The sequence below is a fragment of the Myxocyprinus asiaticus genome, chromosome 16, assembly GCF_019703515.2.
Source record: "Myxocyprinus asiaticus isolate MX2 ecotype Aquarium Trade chromosome 16, UBuf_Myxa_2, whole genome shotgun sequence".
Lineage (NCBI taxonomy): Eukaryota > Metazoa > Chordata > Actinopteri > Cypriniformes > Catostomidae > Myxocyprinus > Myxocyprinus asiaticus.
In genome coordinates, this window is record NC_059359.1 from 36140398 (window position 1) to 36164348 (window position 23951).

The 23951-nt window shown below is 38.7% G+C and overlaps 2 protein-coding genes across 10 annotated transcripts in view; one reads left to right on the plus strand and one right to left on the minus strand.

The window, feature by feature from the left end:
* cobl (cordon-bleu WH2 repeat protein) overlaps positions 1–15823 on the minus strand; it is a 175276-nt gene extending 159453 nt beyond the window's left edge. For 4 of the 9 annotated variants that reach the window (XM_051720112.1, XM_051720110.1, XM_051720108.1 and 1 more), the window contains exons 1-2: positions 15453–15823; positions 14980–15114 (exon numbers count right to left, since the gene is read on the minus strand). In XM_051720112.1, coding sequence (XP_051576072.1) covers positions 14980–15017 — 38 coding nt within the window. In that variant the 5' untranslated portion in view covers positions 15018–15114; positions 15453–15823. Of the gene's footprint in view, positions 1–14284; positions 14333–14979; positions 15115–15452 lie in introns of those variants that run through there. The other 5 variants (XM_051720116.1, XM_051720115.1, XM_051720114.1 and 2 more) reach the window with 2 other exon arrangements.
* A 2740-nt stretch (positions 15824–18563) lies between these two features.
* On the plus strand, positions 18564–21585 carry LOC127453619 (C-C chemokine receptor type 5-like). The gene is made up of 2 exons (XM_051720144.1): positions 18564–18623; positions 19522–21585. The coding sequence occupies exons 1-2, from the start codon at positions 18593–18595 to the stop codon at positions 20556–20558; spliced, it is 1068 nt and encodes a 355-aa protein (XP_051576104.1). The 5' UTR covers positions 18564–18592; the 3' UTR covers positions 20559–21585.
* The last annotated feature ends 2366 nt before the right edge of the window (positions 21586–23951 follow it).

Genomic DNA, 23951 nt, shown 5'->3' on the forward strand with positions numbered 1-23951 from the left:
TCAGTGAATGGACTTTGGGTGGTCCGTGGCAGTGCTGTCTAAGGCTGAGACTAGGTTAGGTTTGGGTCTAGGTGAACCTTAGTGGAAATTTGCTTACAAGTTCAATGTCAATACAAATGCATACATAGCCTAATGCTTCTGCAGTTCAGGCAAACTATTTTGAATATGAAAATTTAAAAAAATATCTTTTGACTCAATTTTGGTGAATACTGGACAAACGTAGGATAACTATTACTGAAGTGACATCTGTCCGTTTTGCAGTAGTACACAGTATGCCTCTTTTGCTTACATTAAGACCCTCAGTCCATTACAATGGACATAAAAAATTGTGTAATAAATGTAACTCTTTAATATGATATTATGACTTGTCTTCCTAATGTCACCTCTCAGCTTTACTTTAAAACTAAATATCAAAGTATTATTTGATATTATGTAGTTTTAAGATTCCATATTTTTTACCATGTCACATGCCTCCTTGCTTTATTTATAAGGAAGACTTTGATCAAAATGTAACAATGTGTTATTTAAAACTCATAGTTTGATTTAGCAGCATCTAATCTAGTAATTATTTGTGGTTTGGGTTTCACCAAAAATCTTGAAACAAGAAAAGTGATCTCCATTGTAATGACCATGGAGGTTAAGCTATTATTGCATAATAACATTCTAATATTCAATATAAGAACAACAACAATAAAACTACATAATTATTGCATATTATTATGCAGTAGTAATACCTCTTAAGGTCAATGTGTATTTAGCTTATATTGTAAGTGATGAACAAAGCAGAAAATGACATAATTAACAGTAGCTTAAATGTCATGAAAATTAATCGTCAGCCAAAATTTCATAACCGTAACAGGCCTAGGTATACTATAACTCACTAGGACTTTTCACACTTAACCCCAGGTCATTCTAAAACAGGGTTATCCTGTTTCATGTTTCACACTGTTCATCCTTTGCCGTGGGTTAATATTTAATCCTGGTTATTCATGTTCCGATGTTACACACTGTACATTCGTAAACCCCGGGTAAACGTTCTTATTTGCATATTTGCAGAGTCAATAACAATGATTGGATGAATACAACTCGCAACAGACAAGCAACCTGTCAGTGGAGCTGCTCTTCTTTAGAAATGTCGGCAAGCAAATGTGAAATATGCCACGAAAACACAGAATACAGTCTCTTCATCAAGGCAGATATCGCATTTGCCATCACCGTTCAACACTTTAACGGTCTTCCTCAGATGGAGAACATAAAAAGCGCATGAAAGTTGGGGAAAGTTTCAGCGACTGTACAACGCACATGAATATTAAATGAGGTAAGCACTGAGGCATTATATGATTGGTTGTGTGTTGCTAAACAACTTTCTGTAACATTCTAACAATGCATCGTTTCACACTGAATACCATTGGCCCTGCAAAGCGGGATTATCCCCGCAAATGCATTGCTAACCATGCTCCGGAGCAGGGTTTCATAACCCTAATTAAAAAGCAGTGCTAACCCCCTTTCAAAGTGTGAAAACTTGCTTTACTCCAGGTTAAAAGCACGGTTTTAAAAAGAAGTTAACCCAGGATTAAGTGTAGTGTGAAATTGTTAAAGATAACAAACTGTAATTTTAAAGAAAAAAAATCCTAACTGTAGGATATAACTGTACCCCTCACGGGGTGTTGAACTGCAGTCTGACTTTGTCTTTATCTGGATGTCATGAGAAGTACACTAAGTGAAACTCAACCTTTAACTGAACTACTTTGATATTGACAATATTAATCACCGTCTTCCTTATTTTTGGGGATTCTGAGTGATAAGCACCATTTCAAAATTGTAAGACCATCATGCCTAAATAAAACTTGAAGCATGAAACTCAAAAATAAGTGCAGAGACTGACGAATGACCCAGAAAACTCCCTTACTAAATGTCTCTGGAAGACACAAAAAAAAAAAAAAAAAAAAAAAAAAAACTCATTTTGGATTTAAAGGGCACCTATTATGGTTTTTCGAATATTACCTTTCATGTAGTGTGTTATATAGCTGTTTGTGAATGTAAAAAAGTCTGCAAAGTTTCAAAACTCGAAGTGCACGAAATATGGAATTATTGACACCCAAAAGAAAGAACCGATTCTGAACACCTGAAACGAGTCGTTAGTAATTCCAGACTTACTTCCTGTACTAACTTAAGTAATTTGGTAACAAAAAACCCGCCTCTGGTCTGTTTACATGTGCAGCCAGTGCACGCTGTTAGCCTGATAGCTGTTAGCCTCTGCTAACTGGCAAACTCACGTTATTGTCAAACTACATATAAACATACCACTGAGAAACGTCCTGTTCTCGTCGCGATGGTGGTTCGGGTTTATCTTCCGATGCATCATTGTCGGACTCGTGCTCAAATTGGTAAGGTAAAACAGACATTTTTTCAGACAGAGCTGAAACTCGGATTTGGTAGTGGGCGTTTCCATTACAACATGTGCTGTAAGTGGTAGACCAATCACAACAGACTGGGACATCTGACCAATCAGAGCAGAGTAGGCTCTCTGAAAGGAGGAGTTTAGAATGAATCCTTTAGAACAGATCATTGAAGGAGCCGTTTTTGACACTGGGAAAAAAAGGTAATGCTGCAATTTAAATTATGAGCAAATTAAAGTGTTTTTTGACCTTGGATGCATGTAAATCTATTGTATGAGACCTTTAAAACAAAATTAGGCATGTTTAAAAACCATAATAGGTGCACTTTAAGATGACTAAGGCCAGAAACCTATTCTATCCAAGTATGTGAACGCAGCTACACAAGCTTGACTTTGTGCATCACTGCATTCCAAAGTGTGTCATGATATGCTGTACTCTCAACATTGCCATAAGGGGTGCTATAGTTAGCATTCTGTCTTATTTACCGCCAGTTTTCTCATTCAGGTTGTGGCATGGGGGAGTGTGGTTATGTGTCGGTCTGTGGGAGAGGGAGAGCGGTAAGGATCGTCACCTGGGTTATGATTACTTTAACACCTGTCTCTGATTATAGTGGTGGCAGAGGGAGACCTGAAAAGGCACGCCAGAGCGGGGAGAGAGCACCAGGGACGAGCAAGAGAAACAAAGCAACACAGTCATCCCTTTTGTTGAGTTGGCTATAAGCCGTGACATTGTGTGCAAAATAAAGAGACTGACCTTAACTGTTTGCTGTCTCCTGACTCCTCCATTGCCCACGAACAGAGCTTTTCACACAGGTCAATTACTGTCATAGCGGAGTAACACACGCACATGATTGGTGTACACCACATCACGATAAAAACAAAATAGTTGCAACTTTTAGCTGCCTTACATTTCTGATGATGCCAGCAATCTGAACGCTAACACAATCCTGAAGGCGACACATCCATATCTTAATTAATTCTGCCGTTTTATGATTGTGACAGTACCATCACTGTAATGCCATTAAAAACTGATATGAGTATCCGGAAACTTGTGAACTGCAGCATCATTGAAAACAGCACCACTGATATGCAGAATCCCTCTGCTGTTGGCAAGACAACAACACAGGCAGAAAAATCCACCAGACTGATCACACTGTGAATTCGGCAACAGTACATCAAAAGTTTTGCTGCTGACATCATAAATGTGAACCATTGCCTCCAGTGTCCGAAGTGAGAAGTGTTGTTGAACTTATGGGCATGTGTGAGCTCCTGTTTCTGTGTGTAACGTCCAAAGAGTGTTGCCAAAAGCGAGTTGTAAAGTAAGTTGTTTTCAGTTGTAAACAGGCCTAATGTAATATAGTGAAGAGGTATACATGTTTTATACCTCTACCCCTAACCCTAAACCTAACCGTCACTGGAGTTCAAATGTAATCTTACTCCGAATCACTCTCGTAACTGATTATGCAAATGCGATTACTTCCTGGTTTCGAATGCAGGTCTGTGACGCTGCTGACACTGCTGACCCAACAAGCCATCAGTCATGTCCCAGGAGAAGGTAAACACACTTGAAGTGAGGCAAAAATGTCTGATGGGAGATGCCACCTGTCAGTAACTCAGCAGAATGGGGTCCATGTCAGGGTAAAAGTGCTGGGCGATATATCAATTATATTGCTGACAATATAAAATTAAGCAATATCATGAACATTGCAATAATTTTAATGTGCCTTATTTGGCCACAGAATTTCCTAAAGAGTGCGTCATTAGACTCATTTCTCAATCGTTCAGGGCTGCACAATTAAACACAATAACATCAGAATTGCAATGTAGTAATATGTCAATACAAAACCGCAAAAGGCTGTGAATTAATGACATGAATACATGGTCTGTGTGCGCTTCGGAGGGAATGGATGACACGCTGCTGTGTGCACTCGAGGGGCTTATGACACCAAGGAGCTCACATGATACACTGTTCTAAGAGCTCTCAGAGCAGTTCACATGCATTATGCAAGCAAAGTGCTACAGGTTCACACAATAGCACAATTATAAATATTTGAAACCACAACAAGTTATTATACAAATCTAAAAACATGACACAGTATTACAGAAAAGGAAATCTTGGTATCTCAACAGATTTGTAATACACACACTGACACTGCAGTGCACTTTCAATGTTCCAGCAAAATAAAAGCTCCAGGTGAATTTTTTTTTTTTTTAATAATATTCAGTATTATATTATAATATTGAACTTGACTGGGTTCCACAATAATAATTCAGCATTATATAATATCAAACTGCATTCCAAAAAATAAGTGAAAGTAAATTGTATATATTTTAGTAAAAATATACTTAGGTAAATAATACTTTTTATTAGGCAAAGGTTAAAATTGTGGAAAATATGCCTGTGACGAGGAGGAGAGCGGGGCCGGGCCGTGACTACACACGCCCGGCCCCCAATCAGGCTAATCAGCCAAGGAGAGGGATAACTACAGTGGAGAGAGCCACACGCAGCTGCCGTGTGTGCCTTTGTGTTGTTTCATTAAATATTATTTTGACCGTTCAGCTGGTTCCCACCTCCTCCTTTCCCATTTAAACCGTGTTACAATGCCTTCATTATTTTTAACAGGATTTTCACTTCATGCATTAAACATTTTAAATCTATGTGACTAACTGTTATTTAATTGAAATAATGTTTTCTCTGAAAACAAAAACAAATCACTTTCAGACCAAATTCATTGCCTAATTATAAAGATATATATTGAATATAGAGAACTGTTCTCTACCTTGTTTTGCTGTACTGTGTATTGTGCACATTTCTTCTGTTGTATTGTATATATTAGTAGGAAATCAGAGCTCCAGACTGCGACTAAATTGTCGCATTTTGCAATCGTTTTTCCCCCCCAGTGCAACTAAGTTTTGTTACAGGTCGCACTGGTGCGACTACAGTGTTGGCCAACTCTCTATTAAGCAATATCAAACAGCAAACACATACAAAAACTGAACAAAACAGGACTATATCCGCTACCCAGACCCATTTTCAGCACGGCTCAATGGACAGAGCAGTGAGCGCAGAACAGGTGCGTTCACTCGCGAAGCGTAAATCATTACAGCGCCGCGAGAACCAATGAGAAGCACAATGCGAGCGCAGAAAAGGTGCATTTACTTGCGGATCCGGTCTCGAGCTCTCAAACTCACACCACTGATCATTACAACGCTGCGAGAAGCAGTAAGTATGGCACGAGTCGTGGAAACCATTTAAATTCAGCACAGAATTCTCTGGTGCAAACCAAGTAAACTTGTTTAAAACCACATTAGACATTCTGAACAGCACTGACAAGATGAACACGAGCACAGATATAAATAAGACACACATTAGCACCCTTTAAAGAATTACCATGTATTCACTATAGTATTTTAGGCATAAATATATTCATAATAAATATTATCAAATTACTGCTATAGCTCTTTTAAATGTATAATAGGCTACATTTAGGGAGTGAGGGAATATCATTCATTTTTGTTACAACTATGGCAGTTTCTAAATGTTTATATATTTTTACTGTAGTTTTAAATGTGTTTAGTACTGTTTTTCATTACAAAAATGCCATGGTTTGTTTTAGAAAGCATGTTACATCTAACAGTGGTAGGGACAATCCATGCTTGGTTTTACCTGTGGTTACTATGGTCTTGTTAACCACTGTTAAAACTATTTTAAAAATATGGTACATTTTCATAAGGGCAAATGCAAAATAGTATCAAGGGCTTTAAAGCCTGGACCTGTGTGAATTATGGACAACTCTAGTTTTCCTTCTGTGTAAAATCTGTTCTTTTCTAATGCTCTCTGATTGAAGATAAAAATGTATGTTACATGCTAGAAATTTTTTTGCCTTCAAATTTCCCAGAGATGACTGAACTTGAATAAAAAAAATAACCTGATGAAAGGAGTCCCAATTCAGTCACACTGTCAGAATAATTTAGCCCTTTAAAAATTAGGAGTTAACTTTTATCGATGTTATAGATAACCTTCCAGATGTTGATACCAGTAAATTTACATCTGCATACCAACTGAAAATCAGTGCCTTTCTGTCTAATGAGCATTTCAGTGGGGCACAAAATTATTGGTTATTGGATTTATTTTTGTAATAATAATACTAATAATAATAATAATAATAATAATATCACTTTTATTATTTGTTTCTGTCTTTTTTTTTTCATTAAAATTTTTTATTGATTCCATACTCAAATTAACACAAACAGCACATGAAAACACGGAATCAACTTTTAACAATATATAATATACACTATATTGCCAAAAGTATTCGCTCACCCATCCAAATAATTGAATTCAGGTGTTCCAATCACTTCCATGGCCACAGGTGTATAAAATGAAGCATCTAGGCATGCAGACTGCTTCTACAAACATTTGTGAAAGAATGGGCCGCTCTCAGGAGCTCAGTGAATTCCAGCGTGGTACTGTGATAGGATGCCACCTGTGCAACAAGTCCAGTCGTGAAATTTCCTCGCTACTAAATATTCCACAGTCAACTGTCAGTGGTATTATAACAAAGTGGAAGCGATTGGGAATGACAGCAACTCAGCCACGAAGTGGTAGGCCACGTAAAATGACAGAGCGGGGTCAGCGGATGCTGAGGCGCATAGTGCGCAGAGGTCGCCAACTTTCTGCAGAGTCAATCGCTACAGACCTTCAAAGTTCATGTGGCCTTCAGATTAGCTCAAGAACAGTGCGTAGAGAGCTTCATGGAATGGGTTTCCATGGCCGAGCAGCTGCATCCAAGCCATACATCACCAAGTGCAATGCAAAGCGTTGGATGCAGTGGTGTAAAGCACGCCGCCACTGGACTCTAGAGCAGTGGAGACGCGTTCTCTGGAGTGACGAATCACGCTTCTCCATCTGGCAATCTGATGGACGAGTCTGGGTTTGGCAGTTGCCAGGAGAACGGTACTTGTCTGACTGCATTGTGCCAACTGTGAAGTTTGGTGGAGGAGGGATTATGGTGTGGGGTTGTTTTTCAGGAGCTGGGCTTGGCCCCTTAGTTCCAGTGAAAGGAACTCTGAATGCTTCAGCATACCAAGAGATTTTGGACAATTCCATGCTCCCAACTTTGTGGGAACAGTTTGGGGATGGCCCCTTCCTGTTCCAACATGACTGCGCACCAGTGCACAAAGCAAGGTCCATAAAGACATGGATGAGCGAGTTTGGTGTGGAAGAACTTGACTGGCCTGCACAGAGTCCTGACCTCAACCCATTAGAGCACCTTTGGGATGAATTTGAGCGAAGACTGTGAGCCAGGCCTTCTCGTCCAACATCAGTGTCTGACCTCACAAATGCGCTTCTGGAAGAATGGTCAAAAATTCCCATAAACACACTCCTAAACCTTGTGGAAAGCCTTCCCAGAATAGTTGAAGCTGTTATAGCTGCAAAGGGTGGGCCGACGTCATATTAAACCCTATGGATTAAGAATGGGATGTCACTTAAGTTCATATGTGTCTAAAGGCAGGTGAGCGAATACTTTTGGCAATATAGTGTATGTTCCCCCCCCAACATACATCCCAGTGTTCAGATACTGAATAACAACAGACACATATAAACAGACAGTCCAAAGAAAATACTCGATGACATAAAAAGACAATTAACCAACAAAAAAGAAAAAGGGTTCCACATATTAATTAATTACATATATTTAATCCGAATTGTCCCTCTCCACTGCTCCCCCCTGGCAACCCTCTAGGATGGCCAAATAAGTGCCCCACTTCTTGCCATAAGCATCCAAACTGCCCAGCCATCTGTGTGACATCTCTTCAAAAGGTGCCACTCTGCCCAACTCAGTGCACCACTCATGAAATAGGGCCACTCATGAAATGACTTCAATCCCCCAAGAAACACCTTCCTGCCGATCATCACACTGGTAAGGACCCAATTTTTTATATGTTTGTTCCCTACGTTAATACCAGCCCCATCACCCAAAATACAAAGTCTGGGGCAGAATAGAATCTGAGTGCTCAAGACCTCACAGACAAAACTCTGAACCCTTGACCAAAACTCTTGAATCTTAGCACAGAACCAAAAACATGGGCTATGTCCCCATCGTCCAACTGGCATCGCCAGCAAGTATGTGTGTCTTTAAGATCAAGCCTATACAATCTAGAGGGAGTCCAATAAAAATTATGCAGAATCTTAAATTGAATGAGGTGCACCCTTGCATCCCTAGACACAGACTTGACATTTTTTAAAATCCTACCCCATTCTACATCCTCCAGTACTAAATTCAAGTCTCTCTCCCATAACTTCTTAAGAGATGTTAAAACCCCATCCCCTAGACTCTGAATTAGCCAGGAATAGTATGCTGAAGCCTCATGACCCTTTCCAAAAGCAACAAGCACCATCTCAAGAGTGGCTGCCGCTTTAGGGGGCTGCGTACTACACCCAAAGGTGGTACAAAGTAGATGGTGCAGCTGTAAATACCTGAAGAATTGAGATCTGGGAATCCCAAAACACTGTATAATATTTTCAAAGGATCTCAACACTCCATTTTCATACAGGTCACCCAGCGTAGCAACTCCCTTCTCCATCCATTCTGTCCAGCAGAAAGGGAACTTGTTAATGCACAATTTAGTGTTTAAACAAATACTTGTGGCAACGTTCAGGTAATTGTCTGAACTTGAACACGCGGGAAACTTCGGTCCACACTAAATGCATGTGCGAGATAACGGGATGTGTCTTTAATTCTCCGGGCAGCTTGGTACAAAGACTTTGCAATGGCATAATAGTAAAATAAAAACTTGGGGAGACCTAACCCACCTTTGTCAATTGGCCTGTGTGACTTATTAAAATGCATCTGATGACATTTACCATTCCAGATAAAGGATTTAGCTATACTATCAAATTGTTTAAAATAAAAGAGGGGAACTTCAATGGGGAGAGACTGTAGTAGGTAGTTGGATTTTTGAATACAATTCATTTTATCACATTAACCTTCCCTGTCATTGATAAATGTAGTGAAGCCCAACTGTCCACATCGCTCGAAAACCTTTTTATTAAAGGGCCAATATTAATTCTAATTAAATCACACAAATTTGCTGGGAATAAAATACCCAAATACATAATGCCCTGTTTGGGCCACTGGAAGGCACCCGGCTGAAAAGCCATTACCGGGCAGTACTATGTCAGAGCCAAAGCCAATTAACTCTGTATCCCGAGAATTTAGAAAAGCAATTAATAATTCTGTGGAGGCAAGGCACAGATCTAGTAGGGTCAGAGACAAATAATAAAATATAATCTGCATAAAGCAAAAGCTTATGCGCCACACCTCCCGCCACCACCCCTGGAAAATCATCCTCTTTATCGCGGCTGCTAATGGTTCCAGGGCATGACAGAACAATAATGGTGAAAGAGGGCAACCCTGCCAGGTGCCCCTATCCAGAGTAAAATAATCTGAAATGAATCCATTCGTTTGTACTGCCGCTACCGGGTGTCTACAAAGTAACTTGATCCAACCAATAAAAGTATTCCTGAACCCGTACATTTCCAGAATCTTAAAAAGATAACCCCATTCTTCCATATCAAATGCATTTTCGGCGTCAAGTGAGATGGCAGCGACCGGAGTCTGATCATTCGCCACTGACCACATGATATTGATGAAACGCCTAATGTTATCAGAAGAGCTATGGCCCCGAATAAACCCCACCTGATCTATATGTATAAGTGATGTCATAACTTTACTTAATCAGTTAGCCAGAATTTTTGACAACATTTTTACATCTAACTGGATCAGGGAAATTGGACGGTAACTTTTACACTCGTTTGGATCTTTGTCCTTTTTAAGAATCAGACTGATCCGGGCTTGTGTCATGGTTGGCAGAAGCTTTCCATTCTTTAATGATTCCGTATAAACTTCTAACAAAAGTGGAGCCAGTTCTGTAGCATAAGATCTAAAAAATTCAGCGGCAAAGCCATCTGTCCCTGAAGACTTGCCTGTAGGCAAGGCCTTAATTACCTCGCCAAGCTCCTCCAAGGTTAACTCAGAATCAAGAGAATTGTTTTGCTCAGTGTCAGTTTAGGAAGTTCTATTGGTTCCACAAAGTTTCTAATATCCTCATCAGTAGACGAAGATGTGGAATTATAGAGATCAATATTAAATTCTTTAAAAGCATTATTCATATCAATGGCTGAGGTAAATATTTCACCACCAGAAGATTTCATTGAGGGAATGGTAGAAAAAGACACTCTGTTTTATATATCTAGACAGAAATTTCCCTGCCTTAACCCCCGACACAAAATATGACTTGCCCTGAATAGCCAAAACTCCACCTTCCGTGACAAAATAGTGTTATATCTGTATTTCAATTGAGTCAATTCTCTGAGGCCATCAGATGACATTCGGCGTTCAGCTCTGCCTCAGCACTTTTCATATTCCCTTCCAACTCCACGAGTTCTTGTGCTTTGGATTTTTTGGTAAATGAGGCATACTGTTTGATCCAGCCCCTAAGAACTGCCTTAAGTGCCTCCCAAGCCATGCCAGCAGAGGATACTGAGGACCAGTTTCTCTCCATATAAACATTGATTTCAGCCTTCAACATTTGTTGGAATTTGTAGGATTTTGCAAAAGGGGTACATTAAAGCGCCAACTATATGATTTTCTTTTCTCCATATGTGGCAGCACCTCTAAACTCACCAGGGTGTTATCTGTGACTAAAATGTTTCCAATTGAGCAATCAACAACAGATGAAATGAGGGACTTAGATATAAAAAATAAAAAAATAGAATAAATCTTATGGATTGATGAAATAAATGTATAGTTCCTACCAGATGGGTTCAAAAGTCTCCAAATATCTATAAGACCAAGATTTTTACACATCCTGTGAAGCGTCAATGTTGCTCTAGGGGGCTTGCACACTTTTGCTTCACTATGATCAAAGACTGAGCCCATCAAAAGATTAAAGTCTCCTCCCAATATTATATTATGAAGGGTGCCAGCGGCTTGCAACATCCCTTCAAGATCTATAAAAAAGCCCTGATCATCAACGTTAGGTGTGTAAATATTAGCCAAAATAAGACTTGCCCCTGAATTTCTGCTAAAAATATAATGACTCTTCCTAATTTATCTTTAATCTGTTTGAGACATTTGAATTGTAGATGCTTACTTATCAGTGTAATGACTCCCCTGCTCTTACTTGAGCCAGCACTAAAGAAAACATGCCCACCCCATATCTTCCCAAATTTTTCAGCTTCCTGCGGGGAAAGATGCATTGCCTGAAGAAACACCATATCATATTTCTTATGCTTAAGAAGAGAAATAACCTTCCTTCTTTTTATGGGGTGCCCCAACCCAGTGTTTCCCCAACTACTGTGCCTCGGCACACTAGTGTTTTGAAGACTGTCAGGTGTGCCACGGAAAATTATCAGATTCCACAAAATAAATCAAGGCTCCGGACTGAGACTAATTTAAAAAAAAAAAAATTCTAACAGTGCGATTAAACTTTGCAAGAGGTCGCATTGGTGCTCTGTCGTTTTTAGTTCCGTATGAGAAATATCAAACGGCAAACGTTCCAAACGCGAAAGGAAACAGCTTTACCCGGATTTTACTGAATTTTGTCTCCATGGCAGTGATCAATCGACGTATTACAGCAAGATCCTATTTATAGATGAAAATGCCCAATGCAAGCCTGGGAGCAAGCCTGGGAACAAGCCTGAGATCTGTTCAGAGCTCCACCTCCACCTGTACTGTGTGATTAAAAAAGCATACTAGAATTTCAAGGATGCTAGTCATAGTTTGACTAGAGTATCAGCTTTGATTACAACAGAAAATGTTCTTCCAGTGTTCTGTCTCGTAACAACGTGTTCCTGGACGCTTGGTTCTTGTGCTAGGATTAACACTGAAATTTCCTTGAAAATACACTAATAAAAACTAGGGATGTGTGAGATTAGTCGACTAAACGGTTCTGATGCTGCTAGTCGACACTGGAATTACTAGTCAGTTAATATTTCCCCCCATTAAACTGATATTTTTTTTTACACATTTACATTTGGCTTTATATTTTTACAGAGGCTGCACTTAAATTACTGTCATATTAATGTTACATATTTTAAATAGAATTAATAATACAAATATTACTTTAAAAAAAAAGAGGATATCCGGAGCAGATACAGAGTTTAATTTCACCTCAGGCTGCGCATGCTTCTTCCCTCTTTTACTCACGGAGCTTGCAGGAAAATGTCCTCTCGCTAGGCAAGCAAACTCGGCAAAGTAGTTATGAAATCACTTCGGTGGTGCGGGAATTGGCTTTCCAAATGTTTAAAAGTCCCTAAGGATGTTTTCACATTTGAGTGTTCTTTACATCTGTACATGCTTGGATGTTAATTTTCCCGCTGAGCAGGCTTTTTCAAGTGCAGGATAGCCGCCTCAGGTGAGTCAAATAGCCTAGAAAATAACAGTTTTAGACTAGGTATGCAATTTTTTAATCTGCTGATTAAGAAGGCTATTTTCAACGAGGTGCCGACTGCTTAACGTGTTAAACTATCTTTTATTCTGTGTGCATGTCATGTTTATAATACTTTAGGTTTATTGTAGGCTACATCACAGGCCTATTTTTTCTATCCTATAGCTACTTTTTTTTTTTTTTTTTTTTTACATCGTTACTGTTATTGGTTGACATTCTTTACCGAACAGCTGTCTTATTAGTTCAATGGTTAATGCACCACTGCACGTCGTGAAATACTCGCAAATGTTCAGCACATTTTTTTCTCTCTCGTAGATTTGGCTTAGTCTACCTGTTAATTATTTTCAACAATGTCCTGACTGTTTTAATATGTTCAGTAACTTTTACTTGGTGATTTCCGTTTAGAACAGGCTATTAGGGTAGTTCCATTGATCCTGCACTATTAATTCAACTGTTTTCAATAAATATCTCTATTAAATATTCGCTAATGTTCATTCAGTGAATGCGTGTCATGTTCTATATTTAGTGTACAATGATCATAATTCAAGGCGAGGACGTCGCAGATAAATGCCCCTTTCCAGTAGAATTTAGCATTGGATTGGAATAGATTAAGTATTTTAAATGGGTCGCATAAAACATTTTTTTTTTTTACTGTTTTTTGAAGGTTGGTTTCTCTTTAGACTAGTCGGTTACAAAACTTCAGTTTAAACGACAGTCAAATTAGTCATAGCGCACATCCCTAATAAAAACCAATGTACCACTAAAGCTTGGAAAAGGCAATGTGATATGCAAGTTAATAATTAGAGAACAGCCAGTGTGTTTTGACATCTGGTGAAGGCCTTTCACCTCTCTGAAATTACACAGTTCTTAATGAGTTTTGAATCTATTTGCCTTTAATAGATGTTTGAATGAATCTGTCATTCTCAGAGCTAGAAACATAAAATATTAAACATTTAGTCACATTTGGTTTAAAACACATTTCTCGAAGAAATGGTGTGTATAGTAACCACAAACACAAATTTGGGCTTAAGACCAATGTGCATCTAAATCTGAGCAAAAAGGTGAGCTCTACAAGACAGACTGTCAGTAAAGAGACTGAAAGTTTTTTTATTATTATTCAAACTCTAAATTAAAAAGTTATCTTCAATGGACATATTGCATAGCCTAATATCCAAAATGCCAACAATGCAACAAATGCCTGATTGGGTATCTTACAACAGCACTGCTATAGAAATGAAATGAAGATAGTGGTGGGAATGCTCAACAACTGTTCAGGCTTTAAATAACCACAATCATCTACTGCTTTCGCTATGTAATGGGGTCTGATTACATAAAAGCAAAGGGGGATTGTGAGTGCGATCCACAAAGCACTGTTGTGCTGTCAGAGAGAGGCCACTGACTAACATTTAAATGGCCGATGAGATACTTTACCACCACTAGAAGTTTCTGTGAGAATGCAATTCCACTGAAGTTTGTCACACCTGTGTTTATGCGACAGACCTCACAAGGCTTGACTTGAATAATAAAAAAATTGGGTAAATTTTAGTTCAAGTTACTTACTTTTGATATACATAGAAATGTTAAGCAAACAAGTTGTTCATTTAAATGGAATAATGAGCTATTGAGTCAAGAATAGTGGTGGAAAAAAAGGTGTGAGAGTGGAGCACAAAAGCATCACTGGTGGGTGAATGAGCAGTTGTTTGTTTTTAATTTCCTGGTTACTCTCACCTCATGTGGCTGTTAGAATATAGCTTTAATCAAATGTCATGCCAAGTCTTTGTTTAGGGCTGTTATTATTACAGAACAGAATCAGGGATGCATATTTATAGCTAATATGGTCAAAAACACTGCAAGTCCTCTGATGGTGTATTATGTCATCTATGATATCATTCTAACACAGTATTGTGCTTGGATCCACACTAAATAGTAAGAGTTCAACCAGTTACTCTGTGTGTGTGGCTTAAACGAATGCAAACTAGGTGGTCAAGATAGTTTGAAAGATGTTGACCATGTCAAAGTGTTGATATAAAATGGGCACACTTGAATGCACTATCAAGTTAGTGCACGGGGTGGGTTCAGAATATATAATATTCAAATCAAATCTAGTAAGAGCTTTGAACACTCACCCTACAGCAGGTCTGACAGCAGCGTCTCGCAAATTCATCTGACATAAACTAAATCTGCTTTATTCCAACGCTTCACTCTCGTGTCCAGGCGGGGACAATGGGATGAATTTCAAAAACCATTCATGTATTTGCCACCTTTAAAGAAAAAAGCATGAAAGCACTTTAGCAGAACGACATATGAACTTTTCTCCCTCTTCCACTGTAAACACAGCTGACCTTACAACGTGTCACATACAGTCAAGTATTCAGAATGACTTGTCCATTTACCTCAGTCTCACAAGTGTTTAATGTTCATATTTTCGTTCTCAAAAAAGAAAACAACAAATAAATCCCATTCAAATACTTCACTTGTCACGCCGAAGACCGCTAATTACATAAGGTTATCGCAACTATTAACATATAAGTTGCGAAGTCCAAGCAAAAGGAAAACTAACCGAAATATCGCCATAATATAACATTCTGAACATACTTACGTGGATTCCGCTGCACGTCCTCATATATTGTACAGCGGCAGAAGAGTTGTGCATGTGAATTCTGTTCTAATCCTTCCAGCGTTGCTCCCGCGTCTGCTCGAGCACGCGCTCAACGGCAGCCCGCGCCGGGAATTCTTCTGTGCAAGAGAACGCGCCTGAGAGAAGAAACCGCGGGAAGCGCGTGCGTGACAGTAAACGGTTACTGATACCGTGATACTGCAATAAATGACTTCCGCGACTTCAAAAAGTTTTATTTAGAGAATACTCCACTCTACCTTAACTGTAATGACACAATTTGTTAGCTTTGAAAATAATATTAATTTTAACTCATTAACAGTAGGATTCGTGTAAAATCAGTGTGAAACTGCTGTTGCTTATGCAAGGTTTTACAATGGTAACCGGTAATATAAGCTGCTGCGACCGCCCAATTCCATTCAAGTAGTGTTTGTTTACTTCCAGCTTTCTAGCGTTTATAAAAAATAAAAATAAAAAAAACGTCTGTCTCATTGGCTACTCACCCTAAGTCCCGCCTATTGTCCATTTCAGTTGGTCAAAACCTTGTCAAACTGATGGCTTAAATGAATATTCCGGGTTCAATACAAGATAAACTCTGTGGACAGCATTTTGTGGCATGATGTTGATTAGCACAGAAATATATTTCGGCTCGTCCCTCCTTTTCTTAAAAAAAAAAAAAAGAAAAAAAAAATCCAGGTTACTGTGAGGCTCTTACAAGGTTAGTGAATGAGGCCAGTTTTTAGAGGGTTTAAAGGCAGAAATGTGAAGCTTATAATTTTATAAAAGCACTTACATTAATTCTTCTGTTAAATCGTAATTTTTACAGTCATTTTAGTGTTTGTTGACATTATGTCATCATGGCATCAAAGTTGTAAAATTGGCAATAACTTTACACATAAATCATATTAACACTCATACTGTTTACCTCTTGTGGCTATGAAATAGTGAGTTTTTTTATGTTTATGGATTGGCCCCATTCACTTCCATTGTAAGTGTCTCACTGTAACCCAGATTTTTGCTTTTTTTTTAGAAAAGAAAAGGAGGTGAGGGGCCTGGGTAGCTCAGCAAGTAAAGACACTGACTACCACCCCTGGAGTCGCGAGTTAGAATCCAGGTTGTGCTGAGTGACTCCAGTCAGGTCTTCTAAGCAACCAAATTGGCCCAGTTGCTAGGGCGGGTAGAGTCACATTGGGTTAACCTCCTCGTGGTCGCAATAATGTGGTTCACTCTTGGTGGGGCACGTGGTGAGTTGTGCGTGGATGCCGCGAAGAATAGCATGAAGCCTCCACACGTGCTATGTCTCCACGGTAACGCGCTCAACAAGCCACGTGATAAGATGCGGGGATTAATGGTCTCAGACGCAGATGCAACTGAGATTCGTCCTCCACCACTCGGATTGAGGCGAGTCACTACACCACCATGAGGACTTCGAGCGCGTTGGGAACTGGGCAATCTAAATTGGGGAGAAAAAGGGAGAAAAAAAGAAAAAAGAAGGAGGTGCAAGTCAAAATGTATGTTTTTGGTAATCAATATTATGCCACAAATGCTGTCGATTGAGCTTTACTTGTATTGAACTCGGAATATTGCTTTAAGAAGTGAATAGAATCAAAGACTGTTTAAAAGTCTGCATTTTTCATTTATTCATAAAAGAGTATGAAAAAGAATATTTAAAAAATTTAAATAACTTTTGAGCAACAAATTGGTACATAATCATGCTAATGTTTTATAGAGCAAACATTGAATCCATACTGCAAAATGGGATGACAATATGCCATGGTCATTTTACAGTAAAACTAAAGTTCCAGAACCTAAGACTGATTAAAAGAGTACAGAAAGTCAAGGGCACTTTACCCCTTCCTCAAAGAGATTAAAATTATAATTACAACAATGCAAGGGAAATAGAAATAAGTCTTCCATGGTCCCACTGTCGACAAAGTTACAGAATAATGAACGGCAAAAGTATTGTAGTGGTGATCAATAAAGAAAATAAGAAAATTAAATGAGAAGTAAAACAGAGTCTGTCTTTCTCCATTCCAGCACAACAGGACACCTCTGAGTATGTCAAACCCACAATGAACAGATGTACTGGATGTGAAGTGCAGACAGCATTGTAAGTATCTTTGCTTGCTGACTGACACAAGAAATTGACAAACATACATTTCATGGTCAAACACTTCCTCTTAAAGTGTCTCTTCCTTCAGCCACTGCCACCATCACTTTAAAAATGCCTTCCAAGAATGATAGCTATTTATGGAAAGACTCCTTTGCACTATTGTCATGAACCCTAGGAGGGCGTAGTAACACTTCTTAAAGGTTTAACCTCAGATTCACTAGCAAAGAGAGCCATGCAATTTGAAGGTTAACATAAACATCGGAAATACAGGAAATCTGTCAAATTTGGTTATGTACTGTAAATGGAACTATGTTGCAAAAACAAATGAGTATGTGTCTCTAAGCTATATGCATGTTGGAGGTTTTGTATTTGTATCGTAGTATAAATGTCTGCAGGCCCCCTTTCGTATAAAAATATACAGTTTAAAATTTGTTGTGGGCCCCACTGGACCTGTGGGTCCCTCGAATTGTACTACCTTTCACGCTATTAGCTACGGCCCTGAATGTCTGTTTTCTTTAATGCTGAAAAATCCTCTGTTATTTCTCAAAATATTTTTTAAAAGTATTACTTAAATGCCATATACACAAAATCACTGCTAATAAGATATATTAATGAATATAAATATAGTATGCTAAAGAATACAGTGTGGACAATGCCAATATCATTAAAGTATTCATCATATCCCAAAGTGAGCTACATCCTACTATTTTGTTTTATTTATTTATTTTATATTTATTGGAATAGTTATTTTGCAGAAAAGTGTTAATCTGGGGCCATTTAAAGAAGGAATGGATGATCAGACAGTATGCTCTTGTAAAATAACTAAGCACAAACATTGGTCTGTGTTAGTATGTTAAAAATATTTTAAAAACTTTAAAAGCGGTTCATTATTTTCTTTTTTTTAGTCCCGCCTCTGGGAGTTTCAGGAAATAGCACCTCCTGTGATATGCATAGCTTTTTGTCAGTCAGTTTCAAAAAACTCTCACAGACGCAACTGCCATAACCAAGAGACATGACAGAGGAGCCAGTGACTGATGTTGAACGTAGGTGACAAAATATTCTATGATTCAGTATAGTTATGCAATCTTTAACAGTTTTAAATAATGAAAAAAAAAAAAAAAATGTATGATTTAAAAATGAAAATGATTTATCAACATTCATACTGTTTTAAATAATTATCTGTTCAAAGGTAAACAATCTGAAAAATAATAACAATACTTGACAATTATTATTATTATTACTGATTATTATTATTATTATTATTATTATTATTATTATGGGAGCAATTTAAACATTAAATACTTATTGTATCAACCTACATTTAACCTCTGCCTAAACTGTCAGTGTAGAACGGCGGTTCTCAAACTTTTTGACACCAATGCCCCCAATTGTCCACGACAATATTCAAAGGCCACCATCATCCCGAAACTAAAAATTTCAATAGATTAAACACTTAATCATGATTTATTTCATGGTTATTAACATATAAGAAAATATCAATTTATGGTGTTGATTTTTTTATTATGATTTTTGATATATTTTTTGTTAATTTTAAAATAGTTGATTTTGAGCTGCTTTAAGCATTTTCATTTGATTTGATTATTTTGATTTAACCTATTTTTATATAATTTTAAGTCATCTTGTGGCCACCTTGGACATGTGCTAAGGCTCACTAGTGGCCCCTGACCACCTGGTTGAGAACCACAAGTGTCGAACACTAACAATGCTAAAAGGAAATCATGCCTGCTGTGACCAGTAGATGTCATGAAAACCCAGACTAAAAAGTCAAGTATTATACAAGTTCCTCTTTGCTGTATTATTTTATTTAGCCTGTTTTCAAAATGAAAGTTTTCTTAGGATTGATGTTCAGATTCCACAATGTTTTACAAACAGCTGTCTAATGACCCAACATTGTGTTTTTGTGTTCCTTCCAACATGTAGTATACAACTATGAAGGGTACTACAGTTCAGAAGTTAATACTGCATCACCATGCAACTCTGGCAACACAAAGGCCTTCAGTGAGGTTTTCCTTCCAACCCTGTACAGCATAGTCTTCATCATTGGCTTTATTGGCAACGGCCTGGTAGTGTGGGTCCTGGTCAGATACCGTCAAAAATCCAACATGACAGACGTGTGCCTCTTCAACCTAGCCCTATCTGACCTACTCTTTCTTGTGTCACTCCCATTTTGGGCTCATGTTGCCATGGCTGAGTGGATCTTTGGAAAATTCATGTGTCACACCATAACAGGTCTGTACATACTGGGTCTTTACGGCAGTATATTCTTCATGGTCCTTATGACAGTGGATCGTTATATCATCATAGTCCATGCCCACAGTTTCATTTCCAGAAATCGGACAGTAAAAATGGGTTTGATTCTGGCCTCTTTGGTGTGGATACTCAGCCTGTTTGCAGCTCTACCAAATATTATTTTTGCCAAGGAGAACTATGAGAATAATCGGACATCATGTGGATATGATTTTCCAAGTAAAGGCTGGAAGTCATTTACTTACCTTATTCTGAACATCCTGAGTTTTTTCCTCCCTCTAATTATTATGGGCTACTGCTATTCAAGGATCATTCCAATTCTGCTCAGTATAAAAACACAAAAAAGGCACAAAGTCATTAGACTCATTCTGGTTGTGGTGGTTGTTTATTTCCTTTTCTGGACACCATATAACATTGCCATGTTCCTAAACTTCATTCAGTTGCAAAGCTACCTGCTGTCTTGTGAGTGGCAAAATGGTTTGGGCTTGGCAATGCAATGGGTGGAGACTATCGCCTTCAGCCACTGTTGCCTTAACCCCATCATCTATGCCTTTGTTGGAGAGAAGTTCAGAAGAGCAGTCTTTAAGGCCTTAAAAGAGCAGTTTCCAGTGTGCTTCAGCCATTGCGCAACTATATCACGAGGGTTATCTGAACGCAGAAGTTCAGTTTTCTCCAGATCTTCGGAATATTCTAACACACGGATTGCATAGTGCACTGCTGGCGTGACTCAAAGTGATACTGTTCATTCCTCCAAAGTAGAAATGATTTTTCATTCTGAGCAGCTTCTATTTCTCCCAATCCAAAATTGCTACTTTTACTGAATGTATATTGTATCTACATAAAGATTTGAATGTTTTTATTGCTTAGTTTTTGAGTGTTTTGATAAAATAATTGACATTCACTACCGGTCAAAAGTTTTGAAACACTTACACATTCTTTATTATAATTTTTTTTCACATTTTAGAATAATAGTAAAGTCATCAAAACTATGGAATAACATACATGGAACTATGGGAATTATGTTGTGACTAAACAAAATCCAAAATAAATCAAAACTGTGTTATATTTTAGCATCTTCAAAGTAGTCACCCTTTGCCTAGAATTTGCAGACATGTACTCTTGACATTTTCTAAACCAACTTCTTGAGGTATCACCCTGGGATGCTTTTTAAACAGTATTGAAGGAGTTCCCATCTATGTTGGGCACTTATTGGCTGCTTTTCGTTATTATTTGGTCCAAGTCATCCATTTAAAAAACTTTTTTTTTATTAAATGTAAGTTTTATAATGAAATAAATTAATATGGTGGCACAATTATATTTTTGTCTGCAAAACTAATTTCAAACATTTAAGCATACACCTTCAGATCAAAAGATTTTTAAGATCATGAGAAACATTTCAGTGAAATGTTTCAAAACTTTTGACAGGTAGTGTATGTTAAGTTTTAGTTTCTCATGATAATGCAGAAGTTGAAGTTAGTGCTGTTGCAGAGGTTAAAAATATTCTTCTCTGTTTCTGTGTCATTCTTACATTTCAGATTTGCAAATGTTGCAGATAATACTTTTGAGATGAATGATTTTGTTAGCAATTTTTTAGTTTCAGCAGTTTCAACTTTCAAATCTTTTTTTTTTTTTTTAAGAAATATACTGTATTTAGCCTCTGTTTTAAGTTTTTCTTGTAAATCTTTTTAGTGTGTTATTTAGTTGGTTTCTTTGCAATAAAAAATAAATAAAAATACATCCTCGTTTTAATTCATTGTTGTGTTAGTGCTTTTCATTCAACAAACACACAGTTAAATACTTTCTCTGTTCCTTGACGAATCCTCCAACTTCTGCAATGTTCAAAGTAGTATTCCTTGAAATGCAAAGGGAAGATGTCTAAAATTGTGTGCATATGGCCTCATGTGGTTTCGGGTGGGGGGGTCACTGTCTGCCCTGCACAGAGAGGAAGTAGTTTGAAGCGTAGCTGTAAACCACATAGCTGCAGCCATGTATACATGCTTATCTGCTGTTTGTATAGTGCCACTTAGAAGACAGGTGAGGAATTTATTTTCTAAATTATGGGTCCCTTTCTGTCACAAAAAGTTTTGTGTTGCCTCGCAATAAGTTCCGCTTCTGTCACTCACTCGACGTTGTGTCAGTGTAGTGACACTAGGGGTCACTCTTGGGAGCCCCAAACACCTCTAATCTTTGAGAAAAGGCCAATGAGAATTGGCGAGTAGAATTTGCATGCCACTCCCCCGGACATACGGGTATAAAAGGAGCTGGCTCGTAACCACTCATTCAGATTTTTTCTTCGGAGTCGAGCGGTTGTGTCTGCCGGTCCATTCACCTTGAAAGAAGCGTATGCTTTTGGATATACGCCGTGTTCCAGCGGCTTTCTCTCCTTCTGCACGCTTAGTGCAGACTACGCCCCTGGGCGCTTCGACAGCGCTACTAAGAGAGTATATATATCTCTGCAAAGAGTATATTTTCCTCTACTAGAGCAGCACATTGATGTGAACGTCTTTTTAAAGATGCCGTTCCGTCTTTGTGTAATTTCTGGATGCGGTCGTTATCTCTCTGCCTCTGACGGCCACGGGTGCTGCCTCACGTGTCTGGGCCTCCATCCTCTCCTGAGCCCTCGTGGCTAGATGATGGGTTCCTGGGTTCGGGGCGCCGCTCACGGAGTCTGAGACCACCGACCGTGAGGGGCTCCTGGCCGTCTGCCTGGAGTGGGAGGACCGCTGCCACGGGCGGGGGAGACCCCTACCATCCACCGAAAATGCGGCGGGGCGTTCCGTCCACCAGGGGCCAGAGGACTGCCTCCGATCCACCTGGGGAGGCACAGCTGTCGTCCACCAGAGGGTGGAGGAGTGGCCGAGGACCAGGCTAAGGCGTATCGGAGAACTGGCGAGTAAATTATTATTTTTTTTCTCTCTCTCTCTCCCGCTGCCGCTCCACGCTGGCCTTTCCCTCTCTTTTTAAATATTATTATTATTTTTATATTTTAAGTTGGTATCATCACCGTTACGGTGTGTATGTACCATGTTTTTTGTTGTTTCCCTCCCCTTGTCCCCTCTCAGTTCCAGGAAGACGGGGATGACCTGCCAGCAGATGGGGCCAGAAGGGCATGCCCCCCCAGGGAAAAGGGGGGGGGGATGGACGTCATGCCGGGGGCTCCCCGACCTGAGAGAACAAGGGAGGAATGTGGCAGGGCAGAGGGCGTGGCCGGGTCATGATTCCACACACCTGACCCCTAATTAGGCTGATGAAGCCCAAGAGGGATAAGGGCGACCGGAGACGGCAGTGCAACAGAGAGTGAGTTATGGACAGCTGTCCGACACCTGTGTGTGTTTGTGCTTTTGGTTAAGTTTATTATTAAACCTTTATTTATATTACCAAGCCGGTTCTCGCCTCCTCCTTTCCATTTACCTTGTTACGTTTATAATTTAATTATAGACTTTAAAATAAATGTATTATTCGATGAGAGAGTTTGTGTATGAAGCTAAACTTCATGTTATGAGATGAATTTAGTTGGTTATGATTTTTTTATTTTAAATGTTTATTTTATTTTATTTTATTTTAACCACTGGGTAACTTATGCACATCTTATTTTAGCCTGTATCTCTCACACTTTTGAAGGACAATTCTGTTAAATTTATGACTCAATTCTTCTTCTTCATGTTTTTGCGGTTAAATATTCTTTGGTTGGTATTTAAAGATTTCAGACTGATTGCAGACCAACGCGGCTGCCGCTCAAGCAAATCATTCATTATTATTATCATATCAATTATTATTATTATTTTTTTCATCTTCTACGGCAGCTGCTGTGAGACGCACACAGACGCATCAGGGATGTAGGTACATGAGCAGCACGCATAACTGCCCTGCATTGTGCAGTTTCCCACAAATTAACTAGAAAATCATGTCCGTGACAACATGGCCCTAATATTTTCAGTGGGCTTTTCCACTGTTTTTGGATGTAACATTTGCAGTCAAATCGTGAGATGTAACTTCTTAGCGAGTGCTAATTACTACTGTGTTGACTCATTTGTGCAGTCTGTATTTTCCCAAATAATTCAGCAGATAGAGAAAAAAGATTCAGAAAGAAATCTTAATATAGA